At 36.4% G+C, this 22,677-nt stretch overlaps 1 protein-coding gene across 1 annotated transcript in view; it reads left to right on the top strand.

Moving 5' to 3' along the window:
* Positions 1-1,226: 1,226 nt before the first annotated feature.
* HAAO (3-hydroxyanthranilate 3,4-dioxygenase) overlaps positions 1,227-22,677 on the top strand; it is a 33,661-nt gene continuing 12,210 nt past the window's right edge. Inside the window, exons 1-6 of the mRNA XM_032683261.1 lie at positions 1,227-1,450; positions 4,368-4,446; positions 13,438-13,521; positions 15,142-15,248; positions 17,784-17,873; positions 18,575-18,618. Of these exons, the coding sequence (XP_032539152.1) occupies positions 1,371-1,450; positions 4,368-4,446; positions 13,438-13,521; positions 15,142-15,248; positions 17,784-17,873; positions 18,575-18,618 (484 nt within the window). The 5' untranslated portion in view covers positions 1,227-1,370. The remainder of the gene's footprint in view (positions 1,451-4,367; positions 4,447-13,437; positions 13,522-15,141; positions 15,249-17,783; positions 17,874-18,574; positions 18,619-22,677) is intronic.

Genomic DNA, 22,677 nt, shown 5'->3' with positions numbered 1-22,677 from the left:
TGTAAGTCCAGAAACAGGCCTAATGAGTTTGTTCTGTGCTGGTGTCTCACCACAGCCATTCTGTCGGTAGAAATTTCTTGTGTTAAATAAATAATGTGGTGGTGGTGTTTTATAATTGAATGAAATAATAATTACTTTGAGCTTATTTCAGAGGAAATTATTGCCAGTCCCAATGTGATTGTACTAATACAGTTGAACTGTAATCCACATGTGGATCTTTTTATCCCAAAATTAATGTATTTTTTTTATCAGTTACAAGATGAGTTTAAACTAACCTGCAAAGAATTGGTAGAGATGAAGGTAAAACAGAATCACATACTTGAATAAGTGCATAATATGAATTCAAATTTATACTCCCTTGCTTTTTTCCCTTGCAAAATTACTATGGTATAAGGTAAAGATCTCCCAGATTTGTACTGTTCAGCATGCTGACTCTTCAGTCCTATAGCTGTACTGCCCATATGTGCAAACCACGGAGGATACACCGCTCACTTTTAACCAAATCTTATTACAGCCATATACCCAGACACATTCATCCACTAAGCACAGTGTAGATATAAGCAGAAGACTAAGCTATGTCAAGACCAAAGTGCTAAAATATTGAAATATCTTGGGGTTTTTTGTTCACCACCCATTTCCCATGTTTGGAGTTTGAAAAAAAAGTGTTTATACATTTGCTTACTTAAAAAATTGAGGGTGGTGGGGAACACAGTGAGCAGTCCTGTAGCAACTGTGTAGGCGTTGAACAGAAACTAGTGAGGGCATAAAGACTTAATACAGATATGGGATGCCCAGTACTTCTCAGTTTCTTGTTTGCCTGACAATTTGATGGCGATATGCTGCACTTTCAAAGGGCATCACAGAACCAGGTTCAGCTCTCCAACAAGTCCTGCTACAACATTGGCACAGAGTGATCAAATTAAAATGAGCATTTATGTACAGCCGCCTTTGGTCTTAAAAATGCAGGAGACATCTGTACTTTGGTTACTTGGCAGAAGATCCCAGGGAGGTCCAAGCTTTGCACATTTTTCTCACTCGTAACAAGGCAATTTTTGTAGACAAGTAACATACACACCCCAGCTGATGCAGTAAAGAGAATCAAGAAACCTCCTGTGGGTAAAAAACAGTCTCCAGTGAAAATATATATTTTAGAAACACTAGTCAATTATTAGCTAAGCTGCTGGAGCATTAGTCCTCTACAAAATAACCTTTGGCTGATGGACCTGTCCCCTTTGACACTGAAGCCTGAAGACACCTCTACTGCCAGCCACCCCCTAAGCACTGGGGGTGGAATCACGTGCTGTTTGCTCACAGGAGGAGCATTCTGCAAACTCTGATATCTCAGTCAAAAGTTTCATAGCTGGTGGACCATGGAGCTTCTTGTGAACGTGAACAAATGGATAGAAGAAAACAAAACTGCCTTTTTGCCGCCTGTTTGCAATAAGCTTATGTAAGTAAATGAAGACTTCTTTTACTAAGTTATTAGATATATAAATATTTCTAACTATAAGAGGAAGCGGCAAAAATGCATAACATGGTAAAGATTATTAAGGAACCGTAGTTCCTCATCAGACTGCAGTCAGAATGCTGTTTTGAAGAACTCATAGTGGCTGAAATCTGTTTTGTAGTGACTCAGCAGAAGCTGCAAAGATCAACTTCAATACAAGATACTTGCCTCAACTTGAAGTCTCTCGTAGGCAGCGAGACTGAGTTAAGAGGATTTGTGTCAGGCTCTGCAACAGTAAACTCCTAGAAATCAGAGGAGATGGCATCACATCCACAAACAATAAGATATAGCTAACAGATTAGTGCTACTGAATTATAACTTGATAGAGCTGCTGAGAATTATTCCAACATCACAGAGGAGCCAAAGCTGCAGGTGCAATCATAACCATTGGTATATCGCTGAAAACAAGGAGAAGGGAACAGTAAGGGCACTGGAGGAACAGGTTTCCAAGGCATTTCCAGTGCTGTCAGGAGGGTAGGGGAGGCTGAAGAGGCAGTTTAAAAGCTATGGACTGTATTCTGAATGCGACAGGTAATATAAGAGAAAAAGTGTGGGCATTACACACTTGTACACTATGCATATTCTCAGTGTCAAAGCTTGTGCATAAATTCCAGAGTAAATTGTCCAATGTATTGCACCTTCTAGTCAAAACATTAGCAAGGATTTCTTTTGCTAATGAAGCTGAGGACAACATCTTTTGTCTAAAACTCTGTATACAAGAGACTTCATTAGAAAGTATCCTCTCTAAAGAGTAATATAGACTCAGGTTTTATAAAGAAATTAAAAAGCATTTTTCTTAATTCTAATTAAAATAATAATCTTGCTTTATAATTTTAATCATTAAAGAAATATCTAAGAATATACCTCTTGCCCTACCTTGAAGTGCTATCTTTAATGAAAAGCTGAATGGGTAATTCTGTAGCCATGATATTAATTTCCATTCACAGGTGCAAGGGTTACTTTTCAAAGCAATGGTTGCAAGGCAAAGAAAAGGTACAGGGCACATCTCTACTGCCATGTCTGTGTTGAGACTACAGCTGTATGTTGAACTGAAAAATTGTGAAACTTGAATCACTGCAATAGTTTCACAATTCGAGAGAATGAGGAAATTATCTTCTTGTTATGGGTGTTTTCATTCCTTTCATTTTCAAAATGGATTAGAAGGATTTTGTAAAGCATATCCATTTCTAAAGCTTACCAATGACAACGGTAAAATTTTAGTATTTTAATTTCTTTCTTTATCAGTAAGTTGAACCTTTTTTGTTATTACTGCACTGTAGCACTTACCAGAAGTTCTTTGTAATCCTTAAGTAGCTTTGGAATGTGACATCTATCAATAGCCTTCCCCAGAAGCACTGCAAGAAGCCACAGTGAAACAAGAAACATTTTTTGTGATAAAAATTGCATAGCTTTAAAAAAAAAAATCCATTTTTCCAATATAACCTTAGCCTATATAGGAGGAGAGAAAAACCATCTACTGCATGGATTCTGAGTCTCTCATCACCTGGTTCTGGTGCTACCTAAATGTTTTGAGCATTTTCCAAAAAGTTTTGGCAATTTTCCAAGAAGCAGTTAATAGATTTCCAACATTTATTTAAAGGCTTCATCCTTTATGTGCTGAGTAAAGATTTGCAAGGCAACCTTCTCGCTGCCACCTACTGCCTCACTGGAAGGCAACCACCTCAAAACGTTTAAGTAACTTAAAATCCTATGTTTTAAGAAAGAATTAAAAGTTAAAAACTAGGTCTCACAGCAAATGACTACTGTGTCTAAAGTTGAGTGTCTAAAGTTATTATGGCTTTCAAGCTTTTATTAAGTCATGTTCCATACACTCGAGAAAATCAAAATTTTTGAACGCTTATTTGGGTTTTCAAAAAAACCCTTCAATTCCTGAAGCACTACCTGTTTAGAGTTTTACCAAAGTCAAGAAAAGGATACATCTAATTAAATTGCAGTTCTTACATTGTATTTTAATTATTTGTACTAATCTTACAAGTTTAAATGCTTTTTAACCTCAACAAAGAGAAGTTAGTGTAAAATCAAAACTTTTGACATAGTTGATTTTTACAGGTATTTCTAAAGCTCTTCTTCTGAATTCAGAGTATGATGCTTACCATAATGAGACATAAGAACAAATTTTGAATCCTATAGTCCTGATTTTGAAGCTAATAGTCCTGATTTAGAGGTTTTTTTAGCAAAGGAAAACCTGTTACCTTACCTCTTTATTAGTGTAAATGGTCTGATAGGTAATTGGGGTGATAGCTATTCTTTGTGACAGCTGAGAGAAAGGCTCACTGGGGCTCTTAAAGAGGTAGAGTTAAGGGGCCTGGAATCTCCTTTCTGAATTAGCCACAACCTCACTGAAACTATTGTAACATTGTTCTAGGTTAGCAAAATCAGTATAAATAGAAGAGAAATTAGCTGATAATTACTACCATCAGTCTCTCTGGTAATTCTACCACTATGAGGGAAAAATGTGGTTTTACTTTATTAACTTTTAAAAGAGTTTTGTCTTTACATAATCAGCTCAAGGCAAAGATCCATTTTCCTCTTTCCTGTCTCTTAGGTAGCATTCTTTATCTTTACTTTTCAAAGTCCTTTCCACAGTTGGTAGCTGTTGTTGTCCTCTTTTCATATCTGGAGGCACTGAAACACCAGCAGGGAGGTAGTTGGCCTCAGATCACCCAACAGGACAGTGACAGAGCAGAGAGATGCATCCAAGCTGTTTTGAATTCTCATTCTGGATGTTGTTTTTCAACATTGTTTCCTTGACTCACTGTCCTAATAGAATTTTTAAAAATAAGTTAAAAAAATAACATCATGAGTAGAGGTAGCTTTAAAATGTCACTTTCTTTTCTAGGCATCGCTATCAATTAAATGTGATGTTTGTTGGAGGGCCAAATGAAAGGAAGGATTATCATATTGAAGAAGGAGAAGAGGTAACATATAGGTTGTTTATATTTTTCTGATTTAATTGATCTGTAATGACTACAATGCATCTACTTTTGAAGGTACAGCTCCAAGTTAGCAATGCCAGACTCAGTGATGTTGTATTTATTAGATCTATTCATAGACTTCAACAGAATCATTCACCAGAACCATACACCATCTGTGCATTTCCTTTGAAACAAGCACATGAGATCAGATCTGTTTTGCTATAATTCATTTCCAACAGGAAATTAGAGAAAGTATTCTGACACATCAAAATGTCTCACATCAACATTTTGGAACAAAACTTTGGAAAGGTATTGATATTTTTAAAGTGATATTTTGTTGCAGAAGGTCGATCTATATTTCAAAAGTAAGTTTGACATTCAAAAATCAAAATTAAATATTTTAATTCACTAGAAATTATATTTTTTCTAGACTTCGTGAAAATTATCAGCATTTCAGCTTTCATTCAGGCTTGGAAAGTTAGAATCTTTAAATATTTTTCAAATAAGTCCCCTTTGCTGCACATCTTCTGTATCAAGACTAAGCCATCCCACTGCTTTGAATTGGGAGTAGCCATTGTGCCAAATGCAGAATACAGGAAAAAAAGAGTTGAATCCTATCAAAATTGTAACAATTTACACCTACGCTGTTTACTGCCTTTTTTTTTGGAATTGTCTGTTTGGCCTGAGGACTTCTCTGAATCCACAGTTGGCTCGGAAAGAACCCTAAGGGAAAATGATCACTAGAGGTCAAGCAGTAAGGATGTCATGATGGGGAACAACTTCCCTTGCTTCCTGGCAGAAAAATTTATTTTCATGTAATTCCAATAAAATTTGGCCACCTAATTTTAAGTACCTTTGGAAACCCAAACCTATGCATCTGCATAGTTCAAGGTAAAAGTGGGTCAAATTCAAAAAATCTGTAAAAACAGAAAGAAAAATTAGTTTACTTATCATTGAATCATTTCTCCAAAAACCAGCCCCCAAGCATTTCACAACAGCCTTCATTAATTTTCTGTTATAATTGTGCTGTGCAGGTGTTTGTAGTCATTATAACCATAAGGCTCTAAAAGACCAGGTGCCAAGTTACCACTGTCTGACTCCTGCCTGCTTTGCATTGCCACCACGGTCCCACAGCCCACATGTGGCTGTGGGCACAGGCATGTCTGTCACATACCAGGTCACCCATTATGTCCCTTCTAATGGGCTGGGCAGGGGGAGCTCTGGCAAGACCCAGGATCACGCTGTCAGGTTGCTTGGGCTGGTGAGGAAGCAAGCCAGGTCTCAGGGCAGTCCATGTATCCATCCTATATTTACAAGGAAATTACAGAGATACTTAGCTGTGGGAAAAAAAAATCTGGCTTCGTCAACAGAATTACATCCCTGGGAAAGGAGCATCGCAGCTGTAGCATGACTGCTAAGAAAGCACCAAGGAGAATATCTAATCTGTATCCTGCTGTTACTGTATATCGTTAAGTGTTATATGTTGGATTAAAAAAGAATCAGTGAAATTTGTTACCAAGGTTTGGAAAAGTATAAAATGAACGTATGTGAAGGTACCATGTGAAGGTTAATGATATCAATTTTTTTTTTCACGTAACTTAACTGTTTTGGTTTTATACAATCAGTTCATTTTCTTGCTTTGAATAATACATTAGAGCTATACACTAAGAGAGGAATACACAAAAATGAGCTGAAGTTTAACTGGTGCAACAGTTTGTCCTACAATATTAAACTTTATTTTTTTGTCCTGTTATTTACAGTCTTGTCTCTCCCTGCACCTTCCAGTTCATACTAAATTATCCTTGGTTCCCCACCCATTCCTGTGCTGTTTCATTTTTATTTTTTTTTTTACTTTATCTCCTCCTCTCCTTCCCTTAAAAAGGAAGTTAGATTAATTTAACTTACCTCATTTTTTTATGTTGCAAGATGTTCCTCTGTTTGAAAATAACTTGGCCTACCTTTAATAAACCCTTTATACGACTTTACAATAATATGAAAATTTAGCCATATCTATAAAGGCATAATTTTTATTATACTGTTGTATACTGATATATTACTGCTAATCCAACTGGAAATAAGATTTTTTTAGGTATCAATACATCCTTATTTACATAGAAAACTTTTCACAATTACTCAGCAAGCAAAAATGGAAACATAAAATTCCTATTACATAGGAAAATTGGCAATACACACATCAGAAGCATTATCAGTTCCATAGCAGTTTAACATATGGGCCAATTTTGTTCACTTTTATGGAGGTACATTATATTCATTCATTGTATTTTACCATAGGTTTTTATCAGACACATTTACACCTTCCTGTGATCTAATTTAGAACTGTGTTTCTCATTAGAGAAGAATTGTGAGGTAGAGAGTATCCTAGTAAAAGGGCATATTCCTAAATTAGACTTTGGATTTTAAAAAACCCACCATTCAGAACCATGTTCAGCTCATTATTTTGGCAGAAAAAGGTCATTTATAGTTGTGTGTGATAATTCGAAGACAGATTATACAGGCATATTGTCAACAGGCCTATCATGAATGTGAAACCCCACAAACCCTTTAGGCCAATTTAGCTGATGCTATTCTGTAGTAGTATTCTGATAGCAAAGAAGGGTTGCTTTGGAGAGAAAGTTAAATTTAGGATTGTTTTTATCTGTCCACTTGATATCTTATGCCTGTTATCCCAGAGTTTATGGTGCATCCTGTGGCACAGCTTGTGCTTGTTAGCCTGCAGTTCATAGCAGCAAGGGGCTCACATGCAGAGATAAGGGCTGAGGAGCATCCTCCTGCTCCTGAGCTGTTCTCTGCTGGTGCTGTTAACATGCAGGTGTAGCAGGAAGATTAGTTCTGACTGACTAATTAGGAGAAAAAATGGAGGCTTGATTTGGACTTTCTTCAAAGCCTTTTAGAATTGTCTTCTGAACAGTCATTTAGGCTAAAATGACAGCTAGTCTAGCACAAATTTTTTTCCTCCTCTCAACAAGCAGGCATTTCCTAAATAAGTAACTGTTCTCTTTTCTTCCTTCTTAGTTTTCTCTATACTGTTTCACTTTCTTCTTAAATTTCTCTATGCTACTTCTTTGCCACCTTTCTGCACAAAAGTACTGTCTCATACCTGAGATTGTTTTCCATTGGTCAGGTTTCATAAAGAGCCAAATCAAGCTGCACCTTACAAGAGGTAAACCATTCAGTCTTTGGCTGGACTTTACTACTAGGTCATATTCATTCCTTTTCTTATTTGTAAGTGTTAAGTTCTCTTTTGCTCCCTTTTCCATCAGAACAGAGATAGAGTCAGCAAACATCTACTTGGACATTCTCTGCCTTTAAATCAGACTCATTCAAAATGAAACTGAGTGGCTTTAGGAAATGCATCTTATGTTGAAACAGGGAAAAAAACTGCTGTGAGAATGCACCTATATAGCTCATACAGACAAAACTTTCGTGGTTTTTCTATACCGCTAGTGGTGTGAGGTTTTCGAATGAATTATTATTCCTCACTTGTTAAGAGAATTTTGGATTACATGGACTAGTAACTACAATTCTTGTGTAGTCAACTTGACGAGGCCACCAAAACCTTCTGTGGCAGCCTGACATGATCACAGAATAACAGAATCATTATGTTGAAAAAGACCTCCAAGATCATTGAGTCCAGCCTTTGACCAATCACCACCTTGTCAGCTAGACCATGGCACTAAGTGCCATGTCTGTTTTTTCTGAACAGGGATAGTGACTCCACCACCTCCCTGGGCAGCCTATTTCAATGCTTGACAACCCTTTCCATGAAGAAATTCTGACAGATGTCCAACTTGAGCCTCCCGTGGCACAATTTGAGGCTATGTCCTCTTGTGCTCGACCCCTCACAGCTATGGGGTAGCAGATGCATTCCAGGTACCAGAGAACAGTTCTCAACATACTTTTCTTTGTCTCTTGAATTTTCATAAATACAGTAGGATTTATGACAAGAAGAGTTTTGGTGTTAACACAGCTCACAGACTTCATGGTGTATTTACTGCATTTTCCTTACTTGTAAAACCTGAGGGTGGAACAAAACCTTTCTGAACTTTTAAGCTCATCATATAGCTTCCAAAGAAATAAAGAAAGTGAAAACAGAAGGGGACCATATATTTTGCAGGAAGTTAATGACAGACAAACCCCACAATCATAACAAAGCCTAGCTATAGTAAAAGAATTTAAGATTTTATTTACTGCATCATGTGGGCTGCTCTGGGGGAAAGTGAGATATGCTAACAGCTAAACATAGGATCACAAAAGTAGTTAGGCTTCTGTCTCTTTACCCGCTTCAGTCCACCACTTAAACACAATCTCAAGTAGCTGACTGATTTCTTAACAATTTATGTTCTGATGTTGAGTCTATATAAAACAGTGCAGCTCCATGCAGAGAAATTAAAATCACCCTTTCATCTACTGCCTGCAACACAATTGCATTGTGCACATATTGGTTTTAAAAGTCCTGCTTATCACTGTGCTGTATTTTACCCCGAGTTTCTGCTCTCAGCATCTAGGTTGTTTCCTATTGATAGAACCACCTAAGTATTGACACAACCCCACAGATCAGAGCCGTTACACTGCAGTCCTGAAGAGGACTGTCAGAACAGAAATATCTCTTCAGCTTCTCTTAGCATAATTTACATGGTCTGATTGAGACACAGTATAGCATTATGCTCTGAAAAATGATACAGATTTGAGGTCACATCTGCCACAGCTCATCTGAGTTTTCTAACCTGAGTTTTGATTTCTCCTTTTCTCCCTCTCACACCACAAGTAAGACTTGGCTCCAGTTTCTGACAAATTATCTGCTTAAATGAAGCCTGACCCCTTCTAGTGTATGCTGCTTTCTAATCAGAATGCTTCTGAGAAACTCTTCCCTATTAGATCAATCCACCCTTTGCATTTTATGAGGATAGTGGAGGTCTGAAAACAAGGGGAAAGAGGGTCTAGGTGAGCATTCCAGTAGGTAGTTTTGTGGTGATTATATCCCAAATAAATCTGAAACATAAGTCACAACAAAACAAGAAAAATATTTTTGCTTCTTTACCTTACAAAATCCCACATTTATCTGGTGAAGACTCTTGGACTATTTGAATGAGAACCTATTACAAGGTAGTAAGAGTGATCATCCTTTTGCATCAGAAGGAGATTTTGTCTCCAAAAATAAGTCTGCTGCGTAAGATTGTTGAGATGAGGTTTGGCTAGTATTCAGGTTTCACAGATGACATGTAAATTAGCAGAGGGGAAAAAAACCCACACCAAAATAGTTTTCTCTACCTTCCTCATCTGTTTGCCTTCCAGACTTCTGATGGCTGAAAAACCCTTGTGATGAGAGAGGGAGCAAATTGTTTTTCTGTGCTTAAATAGATCAGTCACCACTGAAGTCTGGAGAACACTCAGGCTCTACTCCCACATCAGAATTTGATTTGCTCTGCGAATTAATTTAGTACTTAGCAATATGACAAGCAATATAAGCCAGGATATGCCAAGTCAGAGCCTAATCCCAGAAGTGGCTGAGCAATCCCAAAGTCCACTTTCAGAAGTCAGTACTCAAAGTACACTGTAAATTACAGGTCTCTTTAGAGGTCTGTAAATAAGCTGTCAGCTACAAAAACCTTCACATAGCTCTGGGCTCCTGTGCTTAGGCAGAGTTGGTTATCAAAGGTGGAGCTAAATTAAATTGCATACATTACTGTACATAAAAAAAGACTTGGGTTTGTGGTTTGTTTGTTTTTTTTAATTAGCAAACACAGATCAATCATAAATACTGTATTCTTTCCCTACTAGATGCTTCCTTCTTTACTCTGCTAGGACACACATATCTGGATGAAGGAGCAATTCTCACCACATTACTATGGTGGGGATGATAGTGCTCATTTTAAGGTAATATACACATTTTACCATACTGCTGAAATTAATTCCTACCAAGACAAGCAGGTTCAGTGAAGCCAACAGTGAACTCTCACCTTTGTACATCTCCCCCTGATGTCTCCAGAAATGCCAGCATAATTTATTTTATGAGTATTCATAATTGAATGAAATATCCCTGTACAGACTTGAGAGTGATTCAGCCCTGGTCACGCTGCCTTCACCTGCAAGCTTAACACAATATTAGCAGGTTTGAAGCATGATCAAGAAGGGTGAAGCAGACTAAGGAAGAGAATTTAAGGAAAATTAAATAAGTCTAAAAACAAACTCTCAGTCTTAAGGTGTTTTCAGTTTAGTTTTCATAGGTATATCTGCAGCTTTAATAATCATATTGAGGAATACTATTAAATAACGTTACATTTACAGTTAAGCACATCAAGGTAGCTCATAACTTCTGGAGGTAAGGTGAGAATTATTAAGAGGAGGTGTTTTTGGTGTAATCTTAATGAGAAGGTGCCACATAATAAGCAGGAAAACTAAACAAAAGGCAAAAGACTTGGAAAATAAAAGGAAGAAAGGAAGAAGATGTAATAATAAATAAGCACAGTTAGTAATAAAAAGGATAAAAAGACTAGTGAACAATCTTTGTTTCTCTCTTAAAATACATTTTTCACTCAGAAAGACAAATACATGCCCGATTATGACCCATTGTGCAGTAGCAATATACAAATCTGGGTTTTTCTATGAGGATATTAATATATTTCATGTTACAAGAGATCTTGTCATTAATAAGGTGCTTATGGAGTGGAAATATTGCACTTTTTCTCACTTTTTGATACTACTGCAGAGAGTGGATACTACGTGATTCCCATAAGAACAGAACAACTGGAAAAGCTTATATTTTCAGGTGGCATAAACCTATTGATTTACTATCCTATCTATATAGACATATATATTTGTGTATATACATACATATACAAGAGAAATTTTTTACTCAGGCTTTGACTTTTTTCCAGGAGAGACTTAGGAAAACATTAGATTTGCCCAAAAGACAAAGCTCAGTCAGTATTTAGAAAACGTAACTTTCCAGCAAAAAGACAGTACTGTATTGCCGAACTGTCCTGTGAAATGGGCATGGACTGTAACTCACTGAGATATTGTGTAGTTGATAGTTTTCTTGATAAAATGTTCAGATTATATTATAAGCAACATATTCAGTAATTATTGCCACTTGTATTAATCACAGTTACATCGCATGATTTATGGATGACTGAAGCACTCAGGCAATTTAAAAAAAAAATGTTTTGAAGAATAGACCATAATTTACAGTGAAAGGTAGTATTTAAATTCAGTCAGAAAAACACTTTCATTGAAAATGTGTAGCCCACATCATTCCTCTTTTTCTGCTGCAAAACATTTATTTTAATCCAAAATTTAGTGTTCGTAATATTTCCTTATAACTGTGATGCTTGATCTCTGAACTGGACAGCCCCTATCCCCTCTCAAATCTTTCCTTTCCAGAAAAGTTGCTCAGCTGCATGATTTATGTCACAAGCAGGACAGACTCTGCTTCTGTTGTCCTTTCCCTCATCTACGCGTCCTACACGTGTTCAGCAATAGCTCCCTCAGTTGTTACAGGGAAGGTAACACTCTAAAGCTCAGTAACAAGGGCTGCTACAGCACTTTGTACTGTCATTTGGTAACACCAAAGAAAATGAAAGGAAAAGAACACAGAGAAATGGAGTGCAAGGAGGATATGTAACCCTGACACTGTGGCTATCTAGACAAGAGTTGTAATTTGTCTGTGGTGCCGTCCCTGGCACAAGGTGAACTTTTCACTCATGTAAAAGCTCTCAGCATGAGCTCTTTTCCAGTAGCTCTTCAGTTCTCTCTATTGTTTCTTTCCTTTGGCAGCATATTCATTCTTTCTCGTGTTCACAGAGGTGTTTCTTCAATTCCAGGTGGCATGTATTAATATTTCAAAACTCTTTTAGAAATAAACGCAATTGAAAAATTAAGCTTTTCTAGTGTTGTAAAAGGTTCAGTTCTGGGTGTTTGCATATTTCAGCTATTTCTTCTTTCCCTCATCTATTTTATATTTTGCTAAAATTGTAGCGAATTAATATAAATAAGGTTTTTCTCATTATAATTCTAACTTCGAATCAAGTTTCAGACTTTTTCAGCTGTACTAGCAATTATATGACTTAATCTGTTTAGGTTCTAGATACGGTAAATGGAACATGGAAAGCAGACAGAAACGTGGCAGAAAAGTTGACTTTTGGAAGCATTATTGCTCTGTACTATATAAAAATGAGGGAAAACGTGCCCATTATTTCAGGTCAAAGATACCCACTTACAGATCATAGCACAGTTCTGTCATGAAACGTGAGGCTAGATCTGAGCACCTTAGAGCCCCCACAAACCAGAGCTGGTTTTAATCTGAAAACAGCTGTGGAAAGGTCACTGAAGGCAGAATTATGGGTTCAGTGGTTCTGTACATACTTTGAATGTAACCCTTTTACATACACAGTGGGAAGAGTAGCAGCTGTTGCTGGGCTTCGAAGTTATCCACAAAAATAAAGCAGAACAGCTTCCAAATAGGCACTTCTTCCTAAATGAGAAAGTTCCATTAAAAAAATTGAAAAAGCATCCCAAAAAATCTGTGCATTCATATCTGGGGCTTATTTGGAAAAGTGACATTTAATTTGACTAAATGAAGACCCTGCTACATCTGAAATGAAGCTTTGTGTATCGTGTAATTAGCAAATGCCTGAACCATAATATCAATCTCTACAAGAAGTAATTCCAAGGGTAAAATCAGTGCAATGGAATTCCACTAGGTTCACAGAACCTAGTATTATATGTAGCTTCATGCAGCTACAGACCTCTTGGATAGATTGTCAGTTGTTAGTAAGATAACAGACATAATACATATTTAGTAACGTTTGCAAAAGTAACGAATGTTGGTAGTGTGTTATTTCTTGTTAGATAAAATCTGCAAATATTTGCAATTACAGATTGAATTTATTTATATGTGTATCCCTTATTTACAGAATATGAAGTACAGAATGTTTTGGAGTAGATGCCTTAATATTAATTTTTCTATTCCTTTAGCTTTTTTACCAGGTTCAAGGAGATATGTGTTTGAAGATAATTGAAAATGGGAAACAAAAAGATGTTGTCATCCGAGAAGGGGAGGTAAAATAGGATTGTCTTTCTATTATAATTATACATAAGTATGCTAAATTAATGTTTTATGTAGTATTTAGAAATCAGTTTATCCCTGCAGTGCAAGAGATGGCATCAGGATTTAAAAAAAACCCAAACCAAAACAAAACAAATTTGAATGGCGTATAGAAAATTCCATGTCATTAACAGCAAACTACAACACACTGTGTTCAACATTTCACTATTTCAATAACAGATAAAAATATCTCTATCTGGAATACCTATTCAGATAATCAGGAATATACTGAGAGTTCTTATTCCCCTGCATGCCATGTAATCTGCCATGTGAATTCAAGCGGATCAGTCTTTTATTTACACAATGCTAGGTACATATTGCACACACACCCACATGCCAGTAAGCAAAATGCCTAAACTTAGAAATTTAAATGGTTCAGCTGTTTTCAGCCTCCTTTAGTCCTCACAGCTAGCCTTTACAACCATCACAATATGAAAATAGTTTTAAAAGAGACATTTATGGATAAAATGTATCCAATTTTTCCTTGTAGTAAACTTGCTAAAGCATAGATTGTAGTGCTTTTACTGAGAGCATGAGTAGATGCTTTTCTTGGTGTTACTACAAGTAAGACACACTACAACTGCCACTCATTGCTATTGACACAAGTTCGAACTGCACTTGAGTCTTTGAAAGGATTATTAGCTCTAGTCAGGACGGCCCTTAAAATGGAAGACGTGTATTAAACTCAACAGCTTGAGGTCATAAAAGTATTACAACTTTTTCAATTAAGAAACAGAACTACATTTTCGAACTGTGAGATTCTGGTAATATACTTCAGACTGAAGAAGCACACCCAGCTGAGACCTTGGCATGTAGCATAAGCGTTATTGAAAAGGAGCACACAGTATCTTTACTGGAAAGACGACACTAGTACTGGTGAGGGACTGTCATTAGCTCTGTTTTGTAGACAGAGAAACTGTAATGACTTGCCCACCCTTGGCAAAGACATCTGTAGCACTGAAGAATACAGGCTTACCACCTTCCTACACAGTCAGACAGCTGCTGAAAAAGGGCTTCTTCTCAAGCCTCAGTAATAGACTTCTAACCACATGTTGCCTATTCCCTTTGTCACTTGCAATAATAAATAGTCCTCATGTTTGTTAATTATTTCTGGGGAGAATAACACTCCTCATCAGGCAGTCACAGGTGCTCACTGTGTTGGAAGGGTACACACGGATTATTAGTTTAGACAAAACCTTCCTTTTTATTTCCATTTCAGTTACTCAGAAATTGCACTAATTTATAAATTCCAGATGATTGATTGGTTAGATTTTCATTTCAATTATGTCTAAGAATGCTGATCAAACCAGGAGGAGAGAACTTGACTGCCATAAAGGCAGTGCTGATTGCAGAGTCACTGTGTCATCATTCATACAGAAAGCAAGAAACAGTGTCTGCAGGGCTTGGGTACCAAAGTGTGTAAAGCTGCAAAGGAGCAACACAAGATCAACAAAGAGTAGGGGAGAAGGAGAAGTGGGGCAAGGACAGAAGATTTTGCAGGTTTGGGGGCAGGGGAAGGATGATGCGAAAAACAAAGACTTCCTGTACTGATTCTTTCCCATTTCTTTGAACAGATGTTCCTCCTACCTGCCAGGATACCTCATTCTCCTCAGAGATACGCAAACACTGTGGGTCTTGTGATTGAAAGGGAAAGACTAAAAACAGAAATTGATGGGCTAAGGTGAAGTATAAACTGTTGACTACTATGTTAGGATTCATAATATAAACTAATTTCCCCTGTCAATAAAATACTGTCTTTTACTTTCCTGATGATATATCAGATTCCCCCGACAATTTTATACTAATTCTATCCACACATCTATTTATCTATATACACATAAACAGAGATCTCATTTAGCATTCGATTTAGTTAAACAAGGAACATGTTGACATGTCTTAATTGTGTGTTCTGGTTATAGCTATCTACTTATGTACTGCCTACTGCTATTACCTTAACTTTTAAAAAAATCTCAGAGTTCACTAATAACCCAAACGAAAAAAGATTTTTTTATTAACTCTGGCAAGCAGAATATTAGTTACTTTGCAAGCACTGAAAGCAAAAAGATGAAGAGTAGCTTTCTTGGCACGTGTGTGGGAAGCTGGAAACAAAAGTCGGTTTTCTTAACACTAAACCCTCTACATTATACACACATCTGCCTAGCTTTTATTGCCTTACAAGAACATAATCTTCATGTAAGTGAGTGGGTTACTTTGTATTCTAGTTAGGAGCAGGATTAAGCATTCTGGTCACAGAGAATTCACAAATCTAAGAAGGGAAGTCACAGCAGTAACATTAGCAGTAACATTAGCTAACCTAGAAAAGCTGTTTCAGTATTAACCAGATATGACTGACCAAGTAGAGTTTATGGCTGTTCATGTAATTTGTAAAGATTTAAAACTGCAGTGATACCTGTAATGAACTGTTTCTGTCATTTCACTTACAGTTTTGGTTATTGCATAGGTAGTGTCACAGCAGGAAGATTGCAGATATGCAGAACTAGAAAGACATACTTTTTCATTCAAATGAAAAAGGTTACAGAAAGAAATAAGAAACTAAGAAAGAGACCATTCAAAAAAACCCCACCCTCTTAAATTCCAAGCTAAATACAAGTCCAGTTCATTTAAAACATTGTTTATCTATACAGTTGTCCCTTTTTTCTTTTCATTGCAATCTGTGGATTGTGAGGACTTAGATTATAAAAAGATATTTTGAGCCAGAAACAGCTGGCCAGTGATTCAGATAACAATGTTGATTATTAATGTAATAAAGGAATGTAAGTAGCTTTAAATAACTTTAAGTAAAACAATCTACTGTGTACATGAGGTCTGTGAATTGTATGAGTTAGAGAAATGCTGAATAGCTTTTTAGGGATTCCAGGCAGATCTAGAGATTTACACTCCCATATAGGCATGCTCCTCTGGAGATATTAAACTAAAAGCTACCATATGGTTTGCAGGTGGAAATTAACAAAGCACATTCTCAATTAAAAATATCAATTATGTGCCTGCAAAAAGACTGACTTAGAGGGTTTCAGGGCCTGTGTTTTCACACTGATATGATGAAAAAAAGACACCTGAAGTTTTGGAAGTGATCTTGTTATGCTTTTAAACCTACATTGACTCTGTGTGCTCCTGAGAGAGATGGGAGTTTACAATTAGAACCTCTAATCTTCTCAAACTTTTTTCACTCCCAGCCACCTGAAGCTAAGACTGTACAAGAGGAAGTCATAATCAACTTTGAAGTATGCTGACTCAAGGTCTAATATTATGTTACTGTTCCACTATTTATCATGCTTCAAGACTAAGTCATAAATCAGAGCCCCCAGCATGCTGATTACTATACAAGTAAAGAATAAGTAGCCTGCCTCAGTGTTTCAGCATAAGTAATGATTCCATGCCTTGTGCTATAAGAAAAATGATTTAGCTAATCTTAATCCCATGGCAAACAAGTACAAAAAAACCCTAAGTTTGATGTTACTTATGTTGTTGGATACTTTGCACCTTCCTAGCTGTAAAGCTTTTTACCAAAAAAGACATTTGTAGCATCTCCCTTCTCTGTAGACTCTGTGTGTTCAAAATTTGTGCTTGTAGCAGTTTTTCCCCGTATTGGAGGCATAGATAATGTTACTCTTTTCAGCATACCCTGTTCTTGCAAAACTTGAGGAGCCAGGGAACTCTTTGAGAATTTCTGGACAATATGCATACAGATACATAAGACAGACATATGAGCATACAGATATGCACAGCATAATTCTATAAGCCTTGTTTCCCACTTCAGAAACTCATTGCAGTAACTTTAACCCAAAAGACACAGAGGACCTTTTTAAAACCAGTCATGATGTGAGTGACAGTACTGGAGCCCATCACTCCTTGCCAGCCCATGCAGTCTTTTTAAAATCTGAATATAAATTATATATTTGTCATGCCATAGATTACATATGATGACCTGTTGATCTCACCACAATTTCTTTATTTGTTAAGACATAAAATAATACAAGTGAAGCACTAAGTTCCTCTTCAGAAGGCTGAGCTAAAACACTTCCCAAATCTATGCAGCTGAAAACCACCTATTTATCACAAACAAGTCCATAAGCCACCTTGCTCTCTTATCAGCCCATGCTCTTACACAACATCAAGTAACTATTTTTTTCAAAAGACTGAAACTGCGTGATGAGTTAGTTAATAAAAGGATTGACTAATGTGTTTGCTTTGGCAGATACTATGTTGGAGAATCAACTAATGTCCTCTTTGAAAAATGGTTTCACTGTGAAGATCTCGGCATTCAACTTATACCAATAATTAAAGAGTAAGGTTTGTTATTTGTAAATTTTTAAAAAAATGGTTAAAATTACCTTGTAGATCTTCATCAGTCTGTGACTTACTTAGTTAATTTACTGTTTATGCTGCTATTTACATAGACTTGTTAGAAGTTAGTTGCTGCTCTATAAGTTTTTTTGTATGCCCCAAACTCATTAAATCAGATTTTTAAAAAAAGGAAAAAAAAGAAAAATCAAATGTTTTGCACATTGATCAGGAACATGCTTTTTTGAACCAGTAAAAGCACACTGCTCCTAAAGTGCTAAAAGAATGAAAAATAAATCCTGATTAATACTAGGTTAATCAGGTAAAACACTAAATTGCCTTAGGACTTCTTTTACTCTGGCTTTAACTAAGTGCTTTTAATCAATATTATTTATGAATAATCAATACTGTGGCAAATTTGGTAGAGAGGTCCTTTTTGGGAAATATGTGAATGTCATCAATTAACTAAACAGTTTGTTAAATATTCGCTAAGATGAACAAGGGAATTGTTTAGTGACATGAATTTTGTTGGACTGTCAGAGAAACCCTCTGTCAATAAAATAGGTATAGTCCCATTGCATACATGTGACAGTAGCTGAGGTTCTGGCACATCCATTTTCAGCACAAAAACTGATGGCCAGTATTACTGCCTAGTCTTTGTTAACCTAGAGAGCGTGACTTTTTTAACGTGTGTTTAAATTCCAGGTTTTTCAATTCAAGGCAATATCAAACTGGAAAACCAAATCCAGGTAATGCAAATTAATTTCAGAATTAGAACAATTACCAATTGAACAGTAATGTTTCTCGCAACATAAAATGATTAAGTTTCTATTTTTCTTTCTGAATGTGTAAATTAAAATTACATTGGGAAGTAATTCCTTTCATTATCACAATCACAAATAAAATCCATCTACATGATTACCTACAGCATCTTGGTTGTTCATGTGATGCCCTCACAACGACCTGTTGGGTATCTATACAGTGTGAAGTCTTATCTCTATCCTTGCACATCTTTCAAGTCTTATACTAACAAAATTTCGTTTCTGATGATACATAATGAGATTTTTGCAAATTGAATCTATACACTCTAAACATACTTCTACTCCTTTACCTATAACTATACACTGTGACCTACTCTTGGGAAACCTAGAGAAAGACAAATGCTTGTAGTTCCTGTAGGGTTTTATCCATTTAACATTTTATTTCTGTGCTGTTCCCAGTTTTTTATTTTGCCTCTGTGGATAATGGTTGCAACTTTCACACTGAAGCAGATACTCCAGTTGTAGCTTTTTGATTCTGTTGGACAGAGACATATAACAGAGGGAGTGACTGTTCAAGAAAACCAATTTATTAGTTTTGACTTTAGGAATATAATCTCTCAAACATGATGGCTGCTTTCTGCCTGGCAACTAAGGTCTCTGTTGTACGGATACTTGCAACAGCACCTTCAGTGGGAAACTTGTTTTGCTGAAATCTTACAATACTGTTGGCCAATGGCTTTACATGGGCATCCAGCATATGCATGATCCATTGCTATTGATTAACATAAATGATGCACAAAATACCACCCTCATGTCTTCACTATGTACAAAAGACTGCACTATACAACTTTTCACACCTGCAGGGACAGTTTTTACGTCCCTTTCTATTTCAAAGTATTTTACGTAGGCACAACCTGGTCAGTTCTGCTGCAAGAACTGCCTGGATAGTCTTCCATGACATTGCCAGGTTCTTAACTGACGCATGGAAAATCAGCATAAGAACAGGAGAAGCTGCCTATGGGATCTCCAGGAGAGCTTGAGATTCCTACACCAGTTAGCCAAATGCTAACCAGTTCTTTCAATCCCATTGCTCAACTAGGTTTGTTCTTTCAAATCTGTCTACTTTCTCATCTCTGCAGACAGATGACTAAGAAATGTATGGTTTAGGTGCACTGAATGTGCACGCATGCACAGCTGTAATACCCAGCTATGCTACTCTTACAACTACATGACTAACTTGAATCTCATCCGCCATTCAAGTGGTGGATGACATAATTTAATTCCATAGCTCTTTTTACAATGTAAAGATAAATTTTAGTTTCACTCTCTAAGAAGTTTTTGAAACCAGCTGTCCTTAATCTCCACATTAATTCCCAAATGTCTTAAGATGATTCTTATGAATTACTCTGATAGAGACAAAAGTTCTAGTGAACCATTATTTCCACATCTATCCAATTTACCAGCTCAATAGTCACTGCCTGCAATCTCAACCGATAATGGAACAAAGCTCTTACTCAAATCCTAAAGTTGGGAAAAGTTGTTTTTTGCATGAGCATTATGGTTCTTAAAAATAGTTAACTAAAACATTGTTACCCAAATGAAAAGCTCACAGAAGAGTGCTCTGTATGGGATAGCAACCTTAAAGCCCTTGCAATTCGGAAATGGTAAACCAGCCAGAAACCCTGTCTGAAAAACTTTGCAGCTGAGCCAGCTATTGGCATTGGTTCTTTGGTTGAGTAGTGAATATACTTCTCAGAAAAAGGCTCTATGTTTCTTATAAATAAAATGTTGTTGTCTCTAAATCTTACATTTATTTTTATGCACCACCAAAATGTGTTGATTTTAATTTGAGCATGTTGCCTGTATTCAGGTGTTGGTGGTTTGTTTGGTTTTTCGGGTTTTTTTGCATGGGGGGTGGGCAGGCTAGGTAGAGTAAGGTACTGTATATCACTGTGTGTTCATACAGTGTTTAGCAGAGGAAATAAAATTTCAGATGAATCCTCTAGATGCTGCTGTAATAAAAAAGATATATCTCACATACTGTCCTTTTTCAATACGGCGATTTCCAATAAGCATCCCTCACCAGGCTAAGTTTATGTCAGTAAAAAATTAATTATATCAGTGCATAAACAAAATAACATTAAAGATTTATATTACTAATATTTTTGCAAAAGATTAGAGCTGAAAAAAACTCTGACAATCAATCAGAAACTATGATACATCATGACATTTTTTTTTTTAAACACAGAATTCTGAGAAACTGTGTTTCTGTACTGGATTGATAAATCCAGTACAGAAGCTCTTTCCTTGTAATTTATTCAAAAGCTATAAAAAGGCAAAAAAGGATGAGAGACTTCCATGAAACTGGAAAGAAATCTTTTCAAGACAAAAAAAAAGGGCAAGTAAACATAGTTATTTTGTTCATAGCTCAGTATATCATTCTCTGAGGAGAATGGATTCGCCGCTTGGATTAGCTGCAATGTCAAGACAACAAGTATTTTAAATTCTCTTGTCTTAATTCTTACTGTTAGCAAAAGGCAGTCAACAAAGTTACCTGGCAGGCTTTCGACCTGGGGAACAGCTCCCTTTTTCCAATTTTCAATAAGCAGCTCAACATCTCAGTGATATCTTATACATGAGGAAAATACCCCACATTTTTAGTCACAGAAGTTTCAGCTTGTAGCTCCTGTAACTGTCAGACTTGTGTTAAAAAAAAAAAAAAAAATCAAAAAAGAGTTTACTGAGATACCAGTAAGCTGGTAATATGTTCACTCTGGAGGCATATACTCAACTGACATGGAAATAATCGGAGTTATTGCCTCAGTAGCTCTTTTTTTTTTTTCCCCTAAGAAGTAGAATTCAGCAACCAGCATGACACTCGTAGCATATACTAAGCTACCACAAGTTTCTCATGATGTTTCACTCAAGACAAATTTTAACATTATTTGATCTAGCCTATGCAGAGGACAGAGATTCAGCCTTTCTTTCAGTTTCTCTTCTGAAAATCCAGTATCCCCTCAGTTTAAAAGCGCCAGCTGAAGTGCTCTCAGGTTCCTCTCTACATAAGCCTGAACTAGTGCCTCACCTTCTTAGAGAGAAATGGAATGAAGTTGAAGAAAAACATCTTGAAAGAAATCCTTGATTGCAGCTCTCTCATAGAAGAAAGCTATAAATAGGATCAATCAAGCTCCAATTGCCTTTAAAAAAACACCACATAAAAACCCCCAAACCTAAGACCAGACTTTTTCTTGATTTATTTAGGATTTCTCACTTAGCCAATATCAGGGAAAGTCCTTCTGAAAGCAGGGTAATCAGAATATATGAAAAGACAGCGGAAGAAGGACTCAAGTACCATCAGGTAAAATATAATTAGAAATGTATATTGCATCCAATCCCTACTTAAGGCATCTTCCCTGGAACTGTCTTGTGCTCTATTCCTGACCTCTTTTGTTTCCATGTGTAGAAATAAAATTTGAGAGCACTCTCATCACCTTCTGCCAGTAAGAGTGAATATATTTAGGATATAGTCTATACATGGAACACTCAAGATGGGTTGGTTTGATTTACTTTACATATTTTTTGACATGAGAAGTCACAGTTCTCAAAACAACTCTTGCTACTTTCAGTTGAATCAGACTGAAAGCAAGATTCTCTCAATATTTCTATTTCGTCCCAGTTTTCTAGTCAAGAGGACAAGAGACAGTTCAGATGGAGAAACCTCAGTTCTAATAAACACTGATGGCTGAATATTCTTTGCAAGACTAACCAGAAGCTCAAAAGCTTATCTTGCCATGCTCACTGAAATAATCCTGGTTCTTTTAAGTGAAATTTGACGGGGAAAAAAAAATCCAAGAAAAAACTTTCCCCAAGTTAGACTTGTTTAGAAATGAACTTCATGAACATTAATGGTATGGGTAGAATGTCAGGTTTATATTTATCCAAATTAATCTACTTCTAATTATCAATGAAATTTTATTTCACATAAAAGCTTTATTGTCAGTGAACATACATATATATATAATACAAAAAGTGCTGTAGTGACTTCAC

This window comes from Chiroxiphia lanceolata, chromosome 3 (assembly GCF_009829145.1).
Source record: "Chiroxiphia lanceolata isolate bChiLan1 chromosome 3, bChiLan1.pri, whole genome shotgun sequence".
Classification (NCBI taxonomy): Eukaryota; Metazoa; Chordata; class Aves; order Passeriformes; family Pipridae; genus Chiroxiphia; species Chiroxiphia lanceolata.
This window is presented reverse-complemented; position numbering and strand designations above follow the sequence as displayed.